The sequence below is a fragment of the Rhagoletis zephyria genome, unplaced genomic scaffold (genome assembly GCF_001687245.7).
Source record: "Rhagoletis zephyria isolate East Lansing unplaced genomic scaffold, Rhagoletis_zephyria_1.1 Rzeph_scaffold_04545, whole genome shotgun sequence".
In the NCBI taxonomy this organism is placed as follows: Eukaryota; Metazoa; Arthropoda; class Insecta; order Diptera; family Tephritidae; genus Rhagoletis; species Rhagoletis zephyria.
In genome coordinates, this window is record NW_016161628.1 from 23,249 (window position 1) to 47,500 (window position 24,252).

Consider the following 24,252-nt stretch of genomic DNA (forward strand, 5'->3'; position numbering starts at 1 on the left):
TTCAACTGCTGTCCCAGATCGACATTTTCGCGGAAATGATGCGATTTTGTGTAGCCGCATAATGTTGTTGCAGCTCACCTTCCGACGGCGATTTGACGACGACACCTTCATTGTGGGGCGACGAATTGGGCGAAATCGGCATTAGCATGCCAATGTCGTTTATCGTTTGTTGTATGCGGCGAGGAGGCACATATGGTGTGCATTGACGTCAGTCCATATGTGGCGGCGGCCTCCGAGACATGCACGGGCGGTTGAGCCATCATGGTGGCGTAATATTTGCGATCGAGATAGTTGAGGTCGGGCTTCTCGTCCTGCAATTCGGGTGACTCCTGCGGCGGCATGCGCATCATGGACGTTTGATCGCTGTATGTTAAGGGGGCGAAATTCGATGCAGACAAGATATTCGACGGCAGATTGCGATAAATGCTGCTGTGCTGAGGTAAATGTGCGGCGGAGTGGTGGTGGTGGTGCAAGCCATTGTGAGTGCCGGAATGACCGTTTGAATCCATTACATCCTCGCTTTTAATCATTATGCAATTATTTACTTTCACTGGAGCACTTTTATGCAAACAATAATTTTGCTAGGACTAATTTTTATAAAATTTATTTTTTGGTTTCAACTCAACACTTTTGCAATGTTTGTATATGTGTCCATGGATAGATATGCTATATTCATCTTATTTTTTTTTTGTATCTTTCACTTTTTTATTTTGAATTTTTATTTTTCACTTTATGCTCATATATATGTAGTATAATATCGTCCAGCTTTTACGCGATTTTGTACTTTTCTCTTTCGCTATTCTCGATCAACTGAATCTATCTTTACCGAAAAATCTTTGCACTAGTTACGCTCCAATTACGCCAGCCGCATCAGCGATCGATTGCTGAGTGCACCACACATCCTTTCCTCAGTCGGCGTAGAACGTGCGACTGAGTTTTGCATACGAAATCACGCCGCCTCTGCTGTCGAGGTGCTGGATATCGGCAGCAGCAGCAGCAGCAGCAGCAAAAACGGCGGCGACGTTGGCGGTGGCGACGCTTCTCCCACATTGAAGTCTTTTGTTTACATTTGGCTGGCAAACAAGAGCATAAAAACTACAATACGAACGGGCTAATTCTACAATACTAATTACATACAGACGAGTAGATTTGTATGTGCAGAACATTACGCTCAAGTGGCGATCGCTTCGATAATTTGTTTTTGCTTTTCTTCTTTGTGCTCGTAAAGGGCCAACACATGTTCACCCTTCTGTGAGTTTTACGCGCCAAAGGAAAATTTCGTACGAAAAAATTAGTCTAAAAAAAAATCTAACCAACCTGAACCATCAGCACTGATCAATGAATGCTATAAATACTGGATTGTACGTAAGTATGTACATTAATATGTATGTATGTATGTATGTGTATTAGCGTGGGCCGAAAATCCGCTTTTTTAGAACTTTGATTGGTCATAGCAAAAATATGGTTCATTATGCTCTAAAAACAATCTGTGTGAAAGGTGACAATTTTAGGTCAATATCTTGGGCTCGCCCAAGTCCATATTTCTGCTATTACCCATAAAAAAAAGAACGCATTTTCGACCCTCACTAATGTATATTTTTACCTGCGTATTTTCAGACCAGAGCGAATTTAGGTAAACAGTAGTGGAATTCGTGCTTTTGTGTATCCAGGAAGTCTATAATTTTTGTCGCTCTACTCGAAAATGGCTTCGGCCTGGTTAGCCTCACCTGAGGAGGTGAGTATATGCACGCAGTCCAGACTTACATCGACCAACCACGGCATTCGTAGAGAATCGGTCCCCACCTATTCCGTTTACGGTCTGGATATTTTAGGCGCCTAAGCAACTACATACCTATCCAGACTCGACTCGGATATCCCCAATGATTGTCTGGCATAAGGAGACTCCCCCGATGACACCAACCACCTCTTCACATGAAAGCTCAATTACTTTTACTCAGCTTACATCCCCTCCCTCTGGTCCAACCTCATTCAAATGGCTCGTTTCCTGTGCGTACTGTTAGTTAAACTTGAATAGAAAACGTTGAAGATGATATACGCACGGTTTCAAGAAGCTTGCGGTCCTCAGCAAATTCAAAATCCGCTGAAGCAAATGGAAGTGCAAGAACTTTTTCGATATCAAAGAAAAAGGGCCGAGATATAAGAAGAACGACTAAAAATATTTAAGACGAAACTAGGTTAGGTTGAAGTGGCTACCCCGCGCAGAGCACGGAGTACACGCAGGCTGGAAAAGCCCGTTGTGTTACCACTGGCCGAAGCCGTTTACTTCTTACCCTCCCTTAGTAATTGAAGCACCGAGCGCGTGTTATATATAGCACAAAAAGTCGAGGACGCTCGCCGAGTTCAAGTCGGCTAAACAATCCAGAAAGTACTTGTTGAAGAGTTGGTTGCGGGCGGGACAATGGCAGATCGTTGGGACAATCGTTGGTTGGGTATAACCTAACCTTTTACCGTGTGTGCCCATCAGGCAGTATCCGGTGATTACCCCCACTACTAATCTAAGAGGGGAGCCATCCAACCGAGTAAGAGCTATGGATCGCTTTACATCAATCTTTACCCAAATTTGTCTGGTAGTATGGCAGGTGGTTTCCACAGCCCACGTGGTGTTTACCTACTCGATGAGTTCAGCCTTTAGTCTGTGTTTGCAGGAGGTTAGAGGTGTGCCCGCATGCTGAGCAAAATTTACTTCAGATAATTCCGTCCCCCTCCTTGTCAGCTCATCGGGTAGGCAGTTGCCAGGAAAGTCCCTATTTCAGGGACCCATGCAACAGTCAAGGATCATTTTGATGCCAGCAGGTTGAGAGTCTTCCTGCATGCTATGGCTACTTTGGACATTGTTCCGTTAGATTTGAGAGATTTGATAACAGCCTGGCTGTCAGAATAGATAGCGATAGGCCGGCCTGTAGGGGCGGAGGTTATGGGCCACCGAGCCGCCTCCATTATGGCGTTTAGCTCTGCTTGAAAGACACTGCAATGGTCCGGTAAGCGAAAACTGAGGTTTAGCGCGAGTTCATCAGAGTAAATCGCGCTACCCACTCTTTTGTTAAGCTTGGAACTATCGATATATATGGCCGTAGACCCTGGGTTCAAGTCTGTGGCCCCTTCCTATTCGTTCCTCTCTGGGATTCTTGTGGAGAATTTGTTGTCTAAACAGAGGAGAGGAGTGATATAATTTAACTGCCGTAGATTATCCGGTAGAGTTTTAAGTAAGTACTTTTGCGTGTCCGAATCTGAGGTCTCTCTACGGTCGGATCGTATTTAACCTGGCCGCACTGCACAGGTGGAAGGTTTAATATTATTTCGAGAGATTTGGTGGGTGTAGTGGGCAGTGCTCCCGTGACGAGCATGGCACTCGTCCTCTGGACCCATCCATCTTGGCTCTGGACAAGGTGTTGTTTAGCGGCAGGCCACCATACGGTGACCCAGTATAAAAGGATGGGTCTTATCACAGCTGTGTACATCCTGTGTACATCCAGTGTACTATATGTGGTTTTATTCCCAATTATTCGCCTATAGCCGTCTTTCAGCCATACAGGGTGGTATTGGCTTCCTGCGCGGTCTTTAACGTTTCGCCTCCAGACCAGTTTCCTGTTTAGAATAACTCCAAGGTATTTGACCTCGGTTGAGAGAGTATGTGCATGCTGATTCGAGGAGAGGTTGTCAGGTTTAGAATTCCGTCGAATATATGCGTCGAAGAGCCTCTACAGTTTTAAGAAAGAATGAAATGAGGCTTATAGGCCTAAAATCCTTTGGATTCACATGAGCGGCTTTGCCTTTTTTTGGTAGGAATACAACGTTTGCATTTGTCCACTCGAATGGTATGTGAGTTAGGGTTAGGCAGGCTGTAAAAATCTGAGAAATCAGGGGGCACAGAATGTCCTAAGCTTCCTGTAGTTGAGCGAGAAATATTCCGTCAAGTCCCGGAGATTTGTATCGCTGAAAGGACATTAAAGCCCATTCCACCCTTAAAGGCAAAACTAAGAAAGTAGAATTGTTAAAGAATGAATTAAATAGGTATTATCATAGGTAATTTCATTTGATTTTTTTTTTATTTTAAACTGACTTTAAAAAAAAAAGAAGAAATTATCAATTCGTCGGAAACGGTCGTATTTCGTCAATAACTGACACTCCTAGTTTGTCTTTTTACATCACTGCTGGCTCTAAATATTTAAAGTGGTGAAGGACAAGGTGAAATTTTTGGTTTTTGTTAAAAGTTGTCACCTTGGGCTCGGTAGGCGATTGAAAATCAGAGCTGCCTCTTGACGAAGAAAAATCACGTTTTGCAAATCTCTCATTAGGACCATCCTTTTATATCGGAGAAACAATGGATGTCGCAGCGCCTGAAAATCAATCGAAATTTCGTGTATCGTACCGTGAAGTTACTCGAAAGACTGCTGGAATAGTCGACAGTGGACTGTCGCCGCACATTGCCAACGCCTGGAGTTATTAAGGCAGTAGAATATCGAATTTGTTGAAATCCACTGCACAGAAAATTATGAAACTAGCACAGCATGTCGCGTATTACAAAACGTAATTTGGAATTCAGCATTTATAGAAAGCATTTACTTACAGACGCGTTGAAACAGCAACGTAAGTAAAAATTTAAAGGTCTAATTCGCACTTACGAGGATGTGTATGCTCTGTCATCACGACGTACGTCCGAGCTCCAAGTGTTAAGTGTTGAGTTGAAAATGTCCCTAATATGGGGTGCGTACTGCAATCGATGAATGGTCAAGCCGACTTCACAGCTGCTGGAAGTTGAATGGAAGCCATTTCGAATATGGTGTCACACAATCTACAATTAAAAGAAAAAACTTCTGAAAAATATTCATTCCTTCTCATTTTATTAGCCTTGTACTCAAACATTTGCGAAAGGGTCGATTTTAAGAACATCATGGAATTTTGAACCAACTTCCCTTACTCTCCAGACTTCATAGAAATCATTGAATCCGTAAACGTCTTCTTAGTTCCTTTATACTTAATGTAATTTGTTTTTAAAGCAATAGATCGTCTCGTTAGCATTTTTCGATGATTAATTTTAGATTGCCAATTCCAACTAATATTCCGTTCATAACAGAAACATTTAAAATCGGTTTAATTGCATATTTCGGCAAAAAAAAAACAATATTTTACTGAATGGCGTCATCAAAGTATAAACTGCTACTCAACGAAGCAACAGATCCCCAACCAATGATTCACTGAAATCAATTTAATGGCGACGTGAAGGATGTAAATCCACACGCTTGTAAGTACTTATGTATGTACCCATAAGTATTATACCAGAATGCCCGAATGTACTCATTTGTATGCACCTTTCCATTAGGCGAAGTGAGTTGAAGAGCTCCACTGCTCCACCGACACAAAAAAAAAGAAACCGGTTTCATCATCGATTATTGCCAAGCCAACGACGACGATTAATGGCGTGTCGATTGAGTTCGGCGACGAGTGGCAAACGAGCCATTAATTGAGGCGGGCGATCGAACGCACGCAAACGGGTTTAGCGTAAGCGCAAGCATCTGCCGCCATTGCTACTGCTGCCCTGCCATTACAATCACTATCGCCACCAACGAGCAACACCACCACCACCACTAGCGTCGCACGTGATTGCTGTGCATTGGCTGCTGTCATTGATGCTCGCTCCATCGTCACTGCTGCCTGCCGCTCGCCACTCATCAATGCGGTTGTCGTCGTACCGGCAAATCGATCGACAATCAAAAGAAAAGCCAACCAACATCTATGTGTGTATGTATGTATGTACGAAGATGCGACTGTCATCTTGATTGCCCAAGCGCGCGCAGCAAGGTGATGGTGGTGTAGCAACAGCAGCAACAATTGCTACAACAACCAAAGCAACGTTGAAGAGAAACATTTCAATTGAATGATCGCCTGCAATACTGAGTAAGTTAAATGGTGCGTCGCTGAGGGGCGGAGTTTTGTTTACATTATATTTTTGTCGAATGTTTTTAAGCGTTGAGATTGGCGGCAATGGTGGCGCACACACATTCGCACATATGTACACATGTAGGCACTGCAGACTGCTGCCGCTCGTAGGCGCGCTTGAAAGATATATCAATTGCGTTTAACGTTGCCTTCCCTACCCCGTGACACCTCCTTGACGTGCGCTCATTCCACCTTGGATGCGTCCTCCTACACAATCGTGTGTTCGCTCGCCATGTTGCTTGGGTTCATGAATTTCGTAGAATATCCGAAAAAGCAGAATCACATACACACAAAAAATTAATAAAAATATAAAATTCCCCAAATACTCGTAGCACAGCGTAAAGCAAATAGCAGCTAATAATTTAATTTATTTCGCATTCTTGCGAAGTCGGATAGCCGGTTTTTTTAGAACCAGCAATTTGTGCGAATTTCCAAATTTATATGTACTTACATATGTATGCATGTATGTATGTATGTACGTTTGTATTTGCAGTTCGAATTGTGCGCGCGAAATAAATTACCCAGTCAGGTCGACCTCGCACAATCGGACCGGATAAATCTGCCTGCTGTGGCTGGAAATTAATGGCCTCCTCTTGGCCATTTGGCAAACAGTGCCAACGCCAACGCCAACACCAACACCAACGCCATCGTCACCAGCACCGGCACCGGCACCGCTGTGTTGCTTTAATTTGGGTCATTCATTCGTATTTGTGTGCGATTTTCGCATTTTTTTGCGGTGGATTTGTACGGGTTAATCATTCGAAGTGCGCATTTTCGAGAGCCAAATATTTAAGTATGTATGTATGTACTTAAAAATATTATCCCAATGTGTCGGTAGTAGTATTTATTTTAACTGCTCATAAATTCAGCAACACCATTATGGGTTTTGTTCGTACACACGAAAAAAGCCCCCATCGCGATTGTAGCCCAGCCATTACTTTGTGACAGCGGGACAGCAAATCCAGAGAGTGTGCAAAATTCATTTACATTTTCCTAGTCTTTCTTGCCTCATTATTCGACAGAATTTTTGGTCTACGTTTCTACTCGCAGAGTTGCTATGAGGTTGAGGGAACTGTGTGGCAGTTCTTACTAACAGAGAGGTTTGTAAAAAAAGTTTCTTCCACAGAATGAACCAGGGTGCTGGAGCACAGGTGTTCAAGACAACGAAATGGCCCACCAACTAACTAAGTAGAAACTGGTCGGCTCTGGATATCTCAGCGACATAAGATATTCTTTCGCCTCTGAGCTATAGTGCGCGCCGCATATTCAGCACTGGCAAAATATGGCTAACTGCAGTTGGAAAACCCTACAATCCTCTAGCGTCTGTCGGAGTTTGTGGCTCACATAACGCGCAAAACGTACTTCAGCAATCATCAAACTGGACTGGACGTATTTTGTCTCGACTAACTACAATTTTCACCAGGCGCTGGCCCTTGAGTACTCATGCCACTAGACTAAGACTTCGACAAAATACTTCTTGTCATTTCTGTAACTCATCAGATGCAGAAGACAACATAGAGCATATCCTGTGAGACTGTCCAGCAGTTGGTAGATTGGTTGGTTGATTGTGGTGCTTTCCAGTGGTGTTTTTGCTCCATTTTGATGCTCTTCTCGAGGTGAATGTTTTGTCCATTTACATCCTCTGTTGATTCGTTTATGGTGGCTCCCGATAGGTCAGGACATCCTTTGCCATCTTCTAGCTGACAGCTGCGGCAAATCCTATTATAGGTTAGTCCAATTTTTTCCGAATGTTTGCCTAGGGTCTAGTGACCTATGGTGGTTGCTTCAATTCCGAATACCTCTGTCCTCGTCCTACTGAGCGGGTTCAAAGTCTTCGTATTTTCATAGTTCTCTTGATATCTTCCAGGTCTGTATATCTGATCACCTGTGTCTAGCCAGTTCAAAGAAATATAAAGTAATGTATCTACTCCAGCATTCGCCAATTTCTATAGCGCAATCCAGTGTCAGTGTTTTGGATTCATCTAAACAGACTTCTGCCTACGCCAATTAATCAGCCTTCTCATGCCTTCTATATTCCTATTCGGGAACACAGGCAAGATAAACTCAAGTTGGCTGAGACACTGCGACTGTAGTGCAGGATTTCGAGGTCTCACGCTTGAAGGATACTTTCCCAATCGTAAAGACAGAGCAACACCGAGTTCCTCGGCGGAGTAGACTCCCGCTTCCATACCGCGATCCACCTTGGATCCGTCTGTGTATAGCGAGATATTCTCTCTATCGGCTACTCGGTCTCTTCTCCATTCTAGATGCGAATAGCACTTGCACGTTGCAGCTGAAGTCTAGATTGCCTGCCATATACTCCGTCGTCCTACTTGATCGATTTTCATTTACGATCGATCCATATCCGAAGTGTTCAGTCCCCCAGAGGCCTGATTCTCTGAGTCTAAGTGACTATTTCAGCCACTTTGCCTATCGGGATCACATTAAGGATAGCATTTAGCGCTTGCGTCGGACAGGATCTTAGTGCACCTGTTATTTCTGCGCTTGCCTTTTTTGTATGTTTCTTAGTTTGCTGTCGTTATATAGTTTGCTTATTCGAACCACCAGGTACCAGATCGCAGTATGTTAGGATTGGTCTTACATATGTATTATCGCGGTATAAATCCACATCAAATGTTTAGGTTTTAGTCCCAAGTTTCTGCTGAAGATTCTCTTGCAAGTGTAGCATGCTATCTAGGCTTTCTGCATACGAGTTTCCTATTAAGTTTGATATTCGAGGTACATAATTTGCGTTGGGGGGATCACTGCCTAGGGCTAGAATGAGGTTTCCATTTTTTTCGGGATGATAAATTGCTAGTTGTGGTTTTCAAACAACACGTGCTAATTGAGGTTTGATTTTTGTAAACTCGTTTATACATAACCAGCCCCACAAATGCCTGTGCATTTACACGCTATAATGAAAAAAAAACTGTCATCTTACGTGGGGCTGGTATGTTGACTTAGGGCCACGAGAGTTTTCCCCACCGTTAGGCTGATGAAAACATTGTTGGGTAAAATAAAGAGTCTCCGCGAATTGTTGTGTAAGTTTTTGGACAAAATTTTGTCAATCAAAATCAAATTCAATCAAGAACCTATTGGCCATTGTTATCTACTTATCTATTACCTTTTGGCATTTTTCGGGTATCTTCATATCATGCTCTAAACAAATTTTTCGGCAACGTTTTCACGTTCTTCATATCAGTAGATACAACTTATTGCACGCGAGACAAATTACAGTACTGTCTTCATTTTGAAAATGTAGCCTGTAGTACACAAACAACATTATAGTACTAAATGAGGAGTAGTATGTGGGCAGGTTCATTTGTATGATATTATTGTTCCATTCAATGAATTTTTTACTTAGAAGAATAGAGATTGTTTTATTAAATGTTATTAAATACCAAATTGTTTACTATCAAGAACATTTGTAAACAAATTAAAAACAAAACACGGCTAGACACGAGTTGTATGCGCATTCATTCATTCATGCATTTCTCTCATCCATTCTACGCTTAGGATATTACTCGGTTCAAATTTTTTTTTTATTTGTCCAGTGAAAATTCGCTTGTGACGAGACAACAAGTGTATAAACATAGTCGACTTTGTATGAGCGTATATACAAAATAATTGTTTAAACTACATACTTGTATAAAGTACATTATCATCAGCAGCGTCATCAGTCGATCATGTCTTATAAAACAAATGGTCGTATGTATGTACATACATATTTACCTATTATAGTATGTATGTATGTTTATAAGAACATATATATGTACATATGTATGTATGTATGTACGTCTGTGCGCCTTGCATCCATCGTCCAGACAAACCCGCTCTGACCCATTCTCCTGCGCGGGTGTAAACATTGTTTTGTATGCGCATATGTATGTATGTATGTATGTATGTAAATATGTACAATTAAGCAGTAAGCGCTGCTGAACATATTCTCTAAACAATCTAACCAACTTTGTATACATAATCCATGAAAAAATTCAAAAAAACAATAATAATCCACTAGTGCAATAGCCAACAAGCCAAACGCTGACAACAAATAGCATCAACAGCTCATGCAATTCAACACAAAAACTGCCCCACTAGCTAACCGCCCCCTCCCTCGAACACTACCAGCGTCAGCTGAATTCCGAGAGTTACATATCTATAGGCAGATCAGTTATATTTGCTTTTGCTTACGCACTGACCTAGAACAACCTGTTGCAGAGGATCATCAAGTCGTTCCATGTGGACGCGCCAGTCTAGTAAAATTGTATACATAATCCATAAGGTATTTGATTTGATTTCATTTGATTATAAATATTCATAGTACAAATATTTACAAAATGAATTAACAGGCAACAATGTTCTGGTTCTATTTATGTATGTCCATATGTATGTGCATATGAATGTAGTTAGGTGGTTGGAGAGGCAGGCGGCCGGCCATCTCGTGCTAGTATTTTTTAAATATTTACCAAATGCGTTAATCCGATAAAAAGTAATCAAATGATTCGTAAGTTTGCAGCAGGCGTCCTAAAATCAAAGTCAATTTACAAACAATGCCTGCACACATGTGAGCTGCATGCATAGATGCCCTGTAGGAATGTCGTCGACTATCAAATTGGTGTGTATCAAATTAACTGGAATCCTGGTTTTTTCGTTATGAGATATATTAAGATAAGTAAGTAGATGTACTTATTGGTCGTCCCACTATCCAAATAATCCCTCCGGCATAATTTAGTGGCGTTTAATTTTACTTTGTTTTATTTTCGTCTGTTTTTTCTATTTCAATTCTTTTATTTTATTTTTTATTTATTAACATTTTTAGGGTTTAATTTTACTAAAAAGGTAAGAAAAAACAATTAGCTAAAAACAACATTAAAAAATATATAAGACATAATTGAATGAATAAAAAAAAATTATAAGAATATTCCACTGGCCGTGGGATTTGAACCTACGACCTCGCGGCGCGTTAATCCGCATTACTGCCATCCGTCTAAGCTTTAAGACTAAGTTTTACCTCTTCCGCGCCTAACGACTACATTCACTCACTTTTTAGCCGACTTTACAAAAGGGAGAAGGCTATCAGTTCGACGAAATATTTTTTTTTTTTTTTTTTTTATGTATCTTACCGCATAACTTTGGACCAGATTAAAGGGTGGTCCCATACTAATCCGATAATTGGATCGTGAAGAAATCAACGATAATATTAAATTATTATATGAGAATTGAAGTCGGTTGTGTTTTTTGCTTAAAAATTACTTTTTTATTTTACTGCATACTTCAGGTATTCCCTACAGGGCATGTGTTGCAAAAGCCTGTGTGTGTGAATTATACTAGCATATGTATGTATGTATGTCGCTTTCGTCTAAGGTGTTACTCAAATCTCGTTTAGTTTCTATGTATTGCGCACACGTGTTGCGCCATTTTTCTTCAAACTTCTTTAACAATTTGTGGAAATTTTGAAAAATTGTAGTTTCCAAATTAGTAAACAAACAAATCGCTCATTGTTTTGACCAAACTTCAGCGCTGTGAATGGGGCGTTAATTGGTTGTGCCACAACGGCGATGGCGATTCATATTAGCCGGTTCATGACGATCAATTGCTGCCACTGCTGCTGTTGTTGTTGCTACAACAATACATGTTACTACTGCTGCTAATGCTGCTGTTGTTGTTATTACCTCGTTGCCACAGATGATGTTGTTGATAATACATCGTTTACTCTGTACATACGAGTACATATCCATGAAAAAAAAAGTTTCATTGCCGCTGCTTAAGTATGATTTTGTAAATATTTATACTTGTAGCAAATAACACAAAAACCGAACTCTTATTGCGCTTGTGGTGCTTCTTCTTCTTCTTTTTTCCATTTTTCCCATCATCATTTGTATGTTATAATGTACGTATTGTAGAAATTTTGTTACGGTGTTCAGAATTTTCTTCAAATAAACACATTTTGATTATTATTCAGATAAGTAGTGGCGCTTCTCATACTGAATCACTTGTAAATATTTATTTACTAAATATGTATCTATGTATGTATGTACATATGTTTGCATATTTAGAGCAGAGGGATTCCCCAAAGGTCACAATGTTCAATACTTTTGAACTAATAAAATGAAGTCATAGTTTGTGTGCATGATTCATGAATAATCATTTAATATAATCGCCCATGTCGTAAAATGAAATCAAAAACAACAAAGAAAATAATTAGCACTAATGATGATAGGTTAATTTGTGGTAATGAGCAATCAAAGATATTTTTTAAAAAATCGAGGTAAAAGTGTCAAAAAATCGCGTTTTTTTCAATATTGAGTAATTTATTGAACAAAAAAAATACTGGAAAATTGTGTCACTGAAAAAATAATAATGTACCAAAATCAGTTTTTGTGACCATGAGATCAAGGTGCAGGGGGTAGTAGTCGAGATTCTAAGTTCTATCAGCTTTTGTTTCTTTGGTAGAGCGTCTCAAAAATTGCAAAAAAAAAAACACTTCAGTCTCGTTTTTCTCAAAATTTGGAATGAAGACGGTGCGCCTAACAGTAGGATGGATGTTCAACATTGGAAAATTGCAGTCACAATGGATAACCGAGAAATTTCGCTCTTGACTCACAATCCTTCCGAAACAAGAAACTCCTCATCGACTGGGTATAAATGAACTAAGGGAATCCATATTTAAATCTCTTCATACCCGCGAAGGAACAACTAGTATTACGAAGAGTGCAATGTCGCTGCTTCAAAGGAGTACGGAACATACAAATCTACATTGCGACATTGAGCGATACATGTAGAATAATAGGGAGGATGAAACAAGAGGTAGAAATACATGAAAACAAAGAACTTGACATCTTGAGATCCTGGCGACAAGAAATGCGGATCGAAAATTCTATCCGAAAATAAAGCCGAAAGTTCCTGCAGAGGCAAACTTAATGGAGCGCCGGAGTGCACTCGAGATAGCGATACATGTTTCGCGTTGTAATGAAGAAGACGCCTGGTCAATGTGCCTTCCTATAGCGACGATGCTCAAAGTTGCAGCAAAAAGTTGGTAAGCCGCTATTTGGTCTGCTCAATACATGCCCGAATATTGAATGTACTTTACCAATAAATAAGTATTTTCAACATCGTATGTGAAAGATTGAAGCCGTTCAAAAACGCACAGATTGGGCCTTGTCAGTGTGTTTACAGACCTGGTATTTAAATCTACCAATGAATTTTCGCAATGAGTAAAATCCCAGAAAAAAACACTGCAATACGACGAACGGTGTTTGGACTATATGTAGGCAGGTGGAAATAATAGTAAACCTGCACCAATTCCACTGAAACTTGACATGCGCTCTAGTTTTACTTAGAAATAGGGAATTATGAAATTTGGTAAAGATGGAATAATTGCCACGCCTTCTCTTGTGGGCGAAAACATTAAGTTTCATCCGATTTCAATGAAATTTAGTTTGTGTTCTCTCTTTTAATAGAAAAACCTAAATAAAAAAATATGGGGAAGATTGGATCACTATAACGTCCAAGACTCACAAAATTTTTGGGCCCAGTCGTTAAATGTGATGGAATTTTGGTTAATTTTTGTTACCTGCTTTTCAATCTCAGAAAACAAAGGTTATACTATAAAATGACTTAGACGTAAATACTCGGTTTTTTTTCCAATGTTTGGTGAGATTTTTTCGTTATTCGAAAAATTCTTTTCTTGAAATTATCCAAAATGAGGCTGAAAATCAAAAATTAAGAAAGCAAAAAAATTACATATATTTGCAAAGTCGCGCGCAAAGATCAAATTATATATTCTAAAACTACATAGAATTCTCTAAAAGATTCGTCTAATTTCAAGACCTGACGGACCGGTACTCACACTTTTTTTACTAATAATCTTTAGCATCTACAATTCAAAGTAAATTTTTTGGTAAGAAAATAGGAAAGTACCAAATAAATGACAAATACCTACACCTGAATATTCCACGATATTTAAATAATGGATTACAGTTGAAAAAGAAACATTTTATTCAATGGGTTAATCGCCAAAGGCAACTTAACTGATTACTCGGTATCGGCGCCGATTCCCGTATTTTTTTGGAAATGTATCGTTCGTGAAGAAGGGGGGTGAGTAAATAATGTGAAATGTGGTATTTGTGACTTTTACTTTTCCTCTCTAGGTCCAACCGGTTGTTTTTTTTTATCAACTGTCACTATGACTTTTTTCTATCTGCCTTCATATAGTCGAAACACTGTGCGACGTAATGTTCAAATTTTGAATACCCGAATTAAATTTTCTCCTTTTTGACCTGAAAACTGTATCGATACTGCATACGGTCCTTGCGACCATGGAAATGGATTCCATGACGCAAGAAGAGCAAAAATATGTGTTTAAAACTTTTTAAGACGTTCACTGCATACTGTTTTCAGGTCAAAAAAGAAGAAAATTTAAACCCCCTACATTTGAAGGTTGTTTGAAAGGCCAATATAGTTTTTTTATTCAACGAAATTATTCTTCCTAAATTTTATATCTGCAAACATTTATCTCATTTGCTGTTAAATTTATTTCGCTAACTGTTTCCGTTGTTGAGATACTAAATTTTGTCGCCAAAAATCTTCAACTTCCACACTGTGTGGCGCTGAGCAAATTTTTGAAATTGGTTGAATTTTCGCGAATTTCGCACTTATTGACAAATTTTGCATGGCAAAGTTCCTTGATTTCAGCATGATTTCCTTATGAATTACGAATGAGCCGTAAATTACGATAATGTGAAAATGCTTTATAAAAACTTTTTTTCTGTTTAAAATATTCAAATCGCTAAAATGGAAGGCCCGAAAATGACGCTGTTTGAAAAAATCATGCTACTTTTTTCTTTTTGTAGACAATTTAGCCTTATTTGACAAGTTGACCCGAGTTACTCTTGTATAAAAATTTGTCTCGAGAGATGTCTTGCTGTTAATAGACTAATAGTTCATTTCCACCAAGCATTAACTGCAGTTTATGCCTATTGAAAAGAGGAGATTATAACTTGAAGCGGTCTAATTGCTCATGTAAAAATGGAAGAGTAAGAAATAACCCTGGAACCCATGTGAAATCCATCCTTACCTGTCTTAACCATTAAGCTTTTGCTGGAAATAGCTAGGAATTCTACCGAGCAGTCAAATTAGCTTTGATCCATCAGCATAGGATAATATATCTATATAGATATGCAGACAGGAGCTTAGTGGATTTTCAGACGCTAAGCTCTATTTGGGCAACTTTTAGTAGGGCAAAAACTCACCAAATAGTTTACTTTAATAGTTATATTAGTTTGCTGATTTGCGATCTGCTCGTGCGAAAATCTCTGTATGAGATATGTATTTTCAAAAGCTGAATGGCTATTTACATCCTGTTGTGCAAATTCAGGTGCTGCTTTGGTGGGTCAATTGGTGGTGCTGTAATACAACGCACAGGAAACACGAGTCGTCTTGGCGTTACCATTTTTAATGACAGTTGCTTCGCATTTATTGCACTAATTTACAACCCGAAATAATTTAATTGCCAAACAACAGCAAGGCGCAGATTTCGAAAGCTATTATTTTGAGTTCGACGCTATCAGCAACATCAAAAGATGGCGTACAGACTGGCTTTTCCGATAGGCAGGTAACAACAAGCAGCGCAATAAACTTATACATAAATATGTACATACATATATGTATGAATGTTTAGTATGTATGTAACGGCGACCGGAAAGCAATAATTGCCTATTGTGCGTCCATAGCAAAGCAATTAAATTGAGAATTGCAAATGGAATTGCGCAGCAATAGGATGCAACAACAACAAATGCGGCGGCCGAAAAAACCAATAAAAATGTGAAACTTTAAAGATGGCCGAGCCAATGGCGGCCGGTGTGTGAGTATTTTCCGTTTTTTTGCCTTTGCCTTTGCCTTTGCTATGAATTGCACAAAAAGAGCCATCCATACGAATTGCGAAATCCACTTGAACATTTAAGCAAATCGATGGACGGCGGTGGGCGATCGAGCGAGCGATCGTTGGCGATAGAGATAAAATAAGATGTAAATGCGTATGTTTGTATGTCCGATTGCTGCTGTTGTTGTTTCGCTTTTGTTTATTGTTGCTCTTGGTGTGTGCGCAATTTAAATGTCGTTACTTCTACGAATTTCCAATTTTACGGTAATAAAATTCAAAGATTTATAGTCTCGGCTGCTAGCGGTTGGCGTTTATTTGAGGGCGATTACTGGTACTGGTGGGCCGCCGTAGTATGAACAATCAAACGGCAAGCAACCAACTCAAAAAAAAATAACAAACGAAACGAGCAATGAAATGTGAGCAATAATCACTGAAAAATAACAATGAATTTTATGGTTTTTCGAACATTCGTTCGCGTTTTCTGCGCTCAACACAATGGAGAAGAAGGTCAATCCGCCATTGCCAATTGTTTAATTGCCAGCCAGTCAGCGAATGAATGCCGCTTGATCGGATTTTAGTGCAGCAAACTTTCCAGGTACCTAAATCATATTTTTGCTTTTAAAATTTAGAGCTGCCTGAAGGAAAACCACAAATCACCAGTAGACTTTATAATTTCCAACCAAAAAACCAGCGCAATAGAAAGTCATTGATTTATCTTGGCCGACCGACACGAGTGAGCGAAGGAAACAGAATTTCCGATAGTCTTTCTGTACTATTTCGCTTGCCTCACCATTTCCTTGCTAGTCAGTGGAGGCCATTGGCATAAAATCATTTTGAATTTAACAACCAAAAATTTTCAAAAAAAAAAAATAAAAAATAAAACCCAACAGCAGTGACTCGCATTTGGGTAGCTATAAATGTGTGGGTGTGTGTGTCTGTGTGTGTGTGTGTGTGTGATGAAAGGCACGCCACCAAATGCGAATGCCGGTGTTGGATGTTGTTGTTGTTGTTGGTGTGCTGTTTAATGGGGCCACGGCAAGCGGCGTCTGTTTCGTCTCAATCGGCGATCGTTGTCGTCATCAGCAACCTCCTCAGCCTCAGCCCCAGCCGCTGCCGCTGTTGGCTCACATGCTCTTACTCAACTAGCTACATACTCAAATAAGTAGATATGTATGTACACCAGTCACCAACCACGGCGATGGCGACTGGCGACTGGCGACTGGTATGTACATTCATACTTTGCTGTTGTTGCTTTGTGACAGCATTTAGTGAAAAATGCCGCCGAGTTTTCTTGCTTCTTTTCCTCTGTTGTTACCCCTTATAATTTTAAAAATAGCGACAGTACCAATGACTACTATCGCACGATCCAAATTTACACTGCGGCCCAATGTGTGCTTTTCACAAACAAAAAAAAAAATGTCGGCATGGCATATTCGATCGTTTCCTCAATTACGCCATTGGTGCCTCAAGTGCTCGAGTCCACAATGAAAATACGCATTCACTGCTCCAATGCGTGGCCGCCCTTTTCTGTCGCGCATTGGTTGTCTTTGAAGCGGAACTCGCTATGACGCTGAGCAAATCTTGGCGTCCGATGCCAAAATGGGGGACACCATTATGTATTCAAGAATATTCATGCCCATACATAAGTATACATGCACGCATACATATGTACATATAATAAATAAATTTCTATCAAAGAGAAACGGTAGCGAATTAAATGTATAGGGTGTGGTTCTGGCGGTACTATGTATGTATGTATGTATATACATATATGTAATAAATAAATTTCCATCAAAGAGAAACGGTAGAGAATTAAATGTATAGGGTGTGGTTCTGGCGGTACTATGTATGTATGTATGTAGAAGCTTATTTTGTCAGATGTCACATCTACGCATGTATTAAGGTGCCCCCATAAAAAAAAAAAATACATTTTTCCAAGGAAAATGGTTTAGCTTAACACCGAACCAAAAACGCTCCATATCAGAATCGCGGAGGAGCTACAGAAAAGCCATTTCTCTCTGTGCAAACCTCATCTCAATTTGTACACCGGGGATCGTCCAAACACTTGCTTCTTTTGCAGGTGTCAGAATAGCGCTAACGGTTCTCATTCGATGCCTGATATGCCTGACAGTTCCCTGTATGTGTAGCTCAAGTTCCCAACTACATATTTCAGAACTATCTCTGAACCGCTGCAAAACGGCTGCAGAACGGCACAGTTGAAACTTCCGGTGTAAGTGTACAAATTCTCACTTCTCGTACAATATGAAAGTAGCTCAACGAGAAGACCTCCGACTCAGGCATCTTTGGTCGCGAGTTCAAATCGTGGTGGAGGCAGTTTTCAGATTTAATGAATTTAAGTTGTTGTGTGCCGCTTAAAATCATTTTTTTTTTTAATAAAATATGGAACAAACATGGAATTTGTAAAAGAAAAGAAAAAACGGAAAACGTTTTCTTATACAAAAAAAAAACTGTCTAAAACGTAACCGGTTAAAAACTAGTTGCAAAGTAATGCATTGGGCGACAGTTGCTACCGCCAATGACATCGGCGTGTAAAACTGGACAGTTGAAAGCATTGCTTGGGTATTGAGCTAGAACTAGTACTGTCGGCAAAAGGTCTAGTTCTGAGCTAGTAATATACATACATACATTCCTATTCCGGTCCGACACCAAGGTCATTTTCATACCATGTCTGTAATATTTTAGATAACATGGACTGGGTTCTTCTTATGCATGTTTCATCCATTCCATTGCGTTTGACCGCAGAGCACATTTATTTATTATTATTATTATTATTATTATTTATTTAAAGTCGACTAACAATTTCGGTCGACTGACACAGTATACAAAGTACAGTAACTATAGATATACACAGAAATAAACTTAACTAAAAATTAACAAATGTATTTAACATTACATTAAAACGAAAAAATAAAAAAGTAAATTCAAAATGTCAGTTTAGACCCAGAAGTATTGCATTATGCAAGACAGCAAACGAACATTCAATACCAATACATTTGTACAAGTCATTATAGTACGAGCACCAAACACGCAAAGGATCACTTTTTTCAAAATTGAGACGACAAAGTGGTAAATGGATAGTGGAAATTGAGACGAAAAAGTGGCGTCTACAACATCAACAAAGACGCCCCTTGTACATTTTTTTTTCTTCTAGCACCTCTTCAATCTTTGTTACAAGTTCGTGTAGAGCTAATCTCCATCTGGCATGCATTTTGGTGAGTATTAAGTACCCTTGAACTAATATATTTTTTTACCATGCACTCCAGGCCCTTCAGGATAAAGGTTGGTAGACTAACCGGGGCTCAAAATTTTTCAGAGAAAACCTTTTGACCGCAAAATTTTGTTAATAAAAACTCAATTTATTTTTTGTAAATTGAAAAATTTTTATTTTTACCGATGCATTTCGGTTGGCAACTGAGCAACCATCATCAACCAGCGCACAGTGCTCCAAAATTGGCATTTTTTGTTCACAATCCACTGGAGCCTTAACTTTTCACTCAATTTGATAAATTTTCTTTTTTTAATGAAAGCTAATAAAATTTGCAAGAGACCAGTTGAGCCCGATTTTTCAATTATTGTTGGTTTGTATTAAATTTTTTGTGCAAGATGCAGAAAAAGTAGCAATTCTGGGGTTCTCCTTAAACAAAAAAAAAATTTCACAGGAAATTTTGGAAATGTTATAAAAAAATCTCACCAAAATTAAAAAAAAAAAAATTTAAGTTTCTGCAAATCGTTAGGTATGCAATCATTAGATTTTAATATAATAAAGTCAAACTAAAAAAATAAATTTTTTTGAAATTTTTATATTTTTTTTTTCGATTGGGAAGAACCGTACAATTGTTTTCAGCTAGTTTTTATTATGTAACATTTAATAACTGGAATAGCAGCATCGATTTTCTTCGAAATAGCTAATTTTTCTACTTTTTTTGCACTTTGCACTTACACAGCTCCAGTGAATTCTGAACACAAAATGCCAATTTTGAACCACTGTTCTCATCAAGTGAACACCACCCGCGATCCCTAGCACTTTAGTCTATTAGCTCTTCCCATCGAGCTAGCCGCTTCCATGCTACCCAGAAAATGGGGTTCCAAGAGTGTATAATATGTGTCCAGCACAGAGGATTCGCTGAGTACCTTACAGAGTCAGTTAGACGATCTCTATGAGAATTCATTTTAAAGATATCTTATTCGTGGATTAGTCTTATTTAAGTTAAAAGCCTCCAACTAATGGGTGAGTATTTATGACTGTGAGCCTCCGTTTTTTATGTCAGCAGATACATATGTAGGTACATACATAAATTGCACTTCTCTTGATTCAAACTACGCTTATCTGTAATTATTCATTGCAAAGTTGGGAAACTACTTAGTAGAATACTCAAAAGTGGTAAAACCTTCAGCTACTGTTATTTGTAGAGGTGCGACCACACAACATACATACATATGTATGAAATTCGATATAGCAACACAGAAACGTTTAAATTTTAGAAATATTTTGGCGCCATGCACCACAAATTTGGCCACAAGCCTGTCACAAAATGCATTATTCTACTAATTAATAGCTTAGCAACCAAGCCTAGAAATTTGAAAAATATTTTAACTAAATAAAATATTGTCACTTCTAGGTAAAAACAAAAATGGAGATCATTAACAAGATCAATAATATACATACATGCATACATATGTATGTGCATTAGGGTGGCCCTAAAATGCATTTGGGGGCGAGGGGGCGGGTTTTAAAGCCGGATTTTTTATGCTCTAACCCGTCGGATTGTTCTATACCGAAACAAAATATACCACTATTTTGTTTTTTTTTTTTTGAAATCAAAGCGCGCAAAGTTTTCCATGTATTTTATATGGGGGAAAAACTACTTTTCGTAGAAATGGTATATAATTCTTAAAAATAAATAATTTTCTGCGGAAGATTCACAATAATAATACCCAATTGTTTATTGAACCTTTTTTCCATCGCAACTATAATTTATAGGTCCGCCAAAAACACACAAAAACCCCGAAAAATGCAATGGGGGACCAATAAAAAATCGTCAGTATTAAAAAATGGTTAAGTAAACAATTGGGTATTATTATTGAAAATCTCCTGAAGAGAACCAGAGTTTTCCGATAGAAAAATATTAATTTTCAAGAACTCTACACTTTTTCAACGAAAAGTTGTTATTTTCCCATATAAAAATACATGGCAAACTTTAAGCGCTTTGAGCGACCTCTAACTATTTTTTGATTGCAAAATAAAAAAATAGGGGTATACTTTTTTCGATATAGAACAATCCTAGGGGGTGAGAGCATCACAGTACGGACTTTACTGTTTTTAGACCACCCTAATGTACATGCATATATTTCTGGGTTCGCTGGCATTTGTGGTTGGGACCAAGTGTCACATTTAACAATAATTAGACTACAAATTTGTATGAATACGAATGTATGTTTGTATAGTAGACTTATTAAAAAGGAGAATATGTCGACTTTGCGCTTTTTACCGCCTAAGTAATATGCCACTAATTCTAAAGACTTTCCTGAATTCTTTTACGGCCGTCAGCTATTGCTTTATGATGCATTATCACATTCAATTTCATAATTTTAATTTATATTGCAATAAAAACTCATATGCATGTGAATATATATTACTGATCCCAAAAAAGATAAAATTAGATAGGCTCTTTTTGCAAAAACTCCATTTAGATACCAACATTTAGATACGTTTTCAAGCAGCTATTTTTTTTTTTATTCCTATTTGATTTTCAAGTACCAGCCACTTGACTCCGTTGTTAGTGAAACTGGAGTTGGGAATTTGTGGTGACACCAGAACCACTTGTAATTCGATGCCTTTTGTTCATTACTTTATCCTCAACTGGTTGTATAGATATGCGCGCCAGCTTATATTCATTGAGCATTTCAATTTTGAAGTGCTGAGATCGCTGATTTCGTGTAGAATAAAATATATGCTATACTTAGAAAAATTCTGATCCTAAACTCTATTTTATAGCCAGTCAGTTTTAATTGAGGATACTAGATAATCGAAAATATTTACCCGGCTTTAAAATGCCTGGCTTGTTGGTTGTTGAGGTACGCGTAGTTTCGAAAGCGTCCTTTAGCTATCATTATTTTTATTTATTTTTTTTTAATTTTTCTCAAGCCGACCTATGTAAGCTTTGTGCTATTTCAATACATAGCAGAAATCATTTTATTGCACTTCCGTTTCTCTCGCATGGTCTGATCCAAGCCTGGCCAACCCGCGGCCTAAGGATCGCATGCGGTCCAAGCCAAATATTAATGATGGTCACTTTCCTTATGAGCCGTTTGGTTTCACTTTCCTCCTCCTGAGATTATCAAAGATCATATTGAAGCTAAAATTGCCTATCATAAACATAATACCTTATATGTACATATTACAGAAATCTCGCATAGAGTAAAAATATTAAAAAAATTCATAAAAAGTTAAATTTCTTTACAAAGTGAGATAATTAGCGCTTAGCCAACAGCTATGTATGAGAACGAAGTATTTTATGGCTACTAAAATTGATTGCAATCTCACTTAAGAAATTTTCCAGGAAAAATGTATCTATAGATACTTCAATAGCTGAAGCAATCAAATCAAAGCATTTTACTTCAGTATCATGGTGAATTTACGACATTTCATAAACACCTCATTTACCCAAAGCTTTGTGCAACAAAACCACCAAAAAAAAAGAAAACACATATGTACATATTTACATACTTATATACGTATGTAGGTATGTACATATTTCGCTATCACAATTCGAAAACCATAAAGTATCATCAAACTCAGAGTACTCGAATAAATTTTGCTTTGCTCGTACAACTATCTGCAGAAGAACTTGTAGAAAACAAAAATTAAGGATGAAATGATTTGAACTAAATTTAGAAATGTTTATATTAGAAGAAAAGTAATAACACTGGATCACAAATTTTAGTTTAGTTTTTGTTCTCCAAACGCCACAATCGAATTTCTATGTAGAATTGCTCGGTGATTCCGAAAATCGAGATAAGTTTTTTTCTGTGAATACGTTTTCGAGATATTTGCAATTTACCGTTATTCAGCTTAAAAAAAACAAAAAGTGTTTCCACTGAGATATGTAAGTCAAATTAAAGCTAATGAAATGCTCCATAAACCATATACATATGCATCACTTTCCGATAGGACTGATAGTTTCTGACAAATTAATTAATCATTTCAGTTTTTTTTATGAATAAATTTAAAAAAAATTTAACTTTAACAAAAGAAAAATTAAAAAAATAACAGGCTATGTGCCAAACTTTTGCATTTGTGCTAAAGCCTGTTCTGTTACAATGAAATCAATTTACTTATAAAGAAAATCGATCGATAAATAAAGAAATAATGAGTGGTCAAATGAAAATACGCAAACATTTTGTATATGAAAAATGAGCAGAAAAGAGTGTTACTCAGGTGTACGTGGCGTATTTTATTGGCTTTAATTTGCCGTATCTCATTTAAAAATTTTTAAATTGGTTCGTAAGATATACGCGATTAAGTGGAACCACTTTTTGTTTTAAGCTGAATAACGGTGAATTGAAACAAACGAAAACGTGTCCATAGAAAAAAAAAGTGAACTCGATTTTCGGAATCTCCGAGAAATTCTACATAGAATTTGGATAGTGGCATCCATTGAACATTTTCGCTGTAAACCAGTGTAATTAAACCAATTCGTACAGGCTGATAAATTTAGCTGTTCAGAGTGCGCGCAGCAACGGGAAGCCGCCGATCACTTGGCGGAGGAGACAACGACGGTAGCGGCACACGCTTGCCCTGCTGTGAACGTACAAGTGCAGCAGCCGTACCCCCCGCAAGTAAGAGCAAAGCGGATAAACATACATTTTACATACAAACATATGTATGTAGTATGTATGTATGTATATGAACAAAATGAGCCAAGCAAAATATTTTCGGCTATGAAAAGTAATTACTCACCAAAAAAAGTACAGCCAATCGGTTGGACTGATTAAGGGTGCTGGAATTTGTGCGGATGAACCTGCTTGCATGCAGATGCACGTATTATCTACATACATACATACATACATACATGCCTAGAGTTACACATATGCAGTCCTGAGTCGCACCCACACACCAAGCCACCGAACCGTTACGCCACGCGTTACACAGCTGTGCAAAGTGCGCGGATGTGTGTGAAATAGTTGCGTTTTGTTTACTTTAGACATTTTTTAGTACTCCTACTGAAGAAAAAAAAAGAGAAAGTGCAAAATAAATCATAAAATTAGTTGGTATTGAATGTGCGCCTCTTATGCTGGTCGCCAGCCGGCAATGAGCACCCAAAAGACTACTGCACTAGCCTTCGCCACCTCAAAGTAAATCAGTTAAAGTGAAGTTGATTGGTAGCTGAAGT

At 38.4% G+C, this 24,252-nt stretch overlaps 1 protein-coding gene across 1 annotated transcript in view; it reads right to left on the bottom strand.

Moving 5' to 3' along the window:
- Nucleotides 1–530, bottom strand: part of LOC108370883 (forkhead box protein biniou-like) — an 11,423-nt gene extending 10,893 nt beyond the window's left edge. The window contains 2 exon segments of the mRNA XM_017626306.1: nt 24–160; nt 162–530. Coding sequence (XP_017481795.1) covers nt 24–160; nt 162–530 — 506 coding nt within the window.
- Nucleotides 531–24,252: the final 23,722 nt, after the last annotated feature.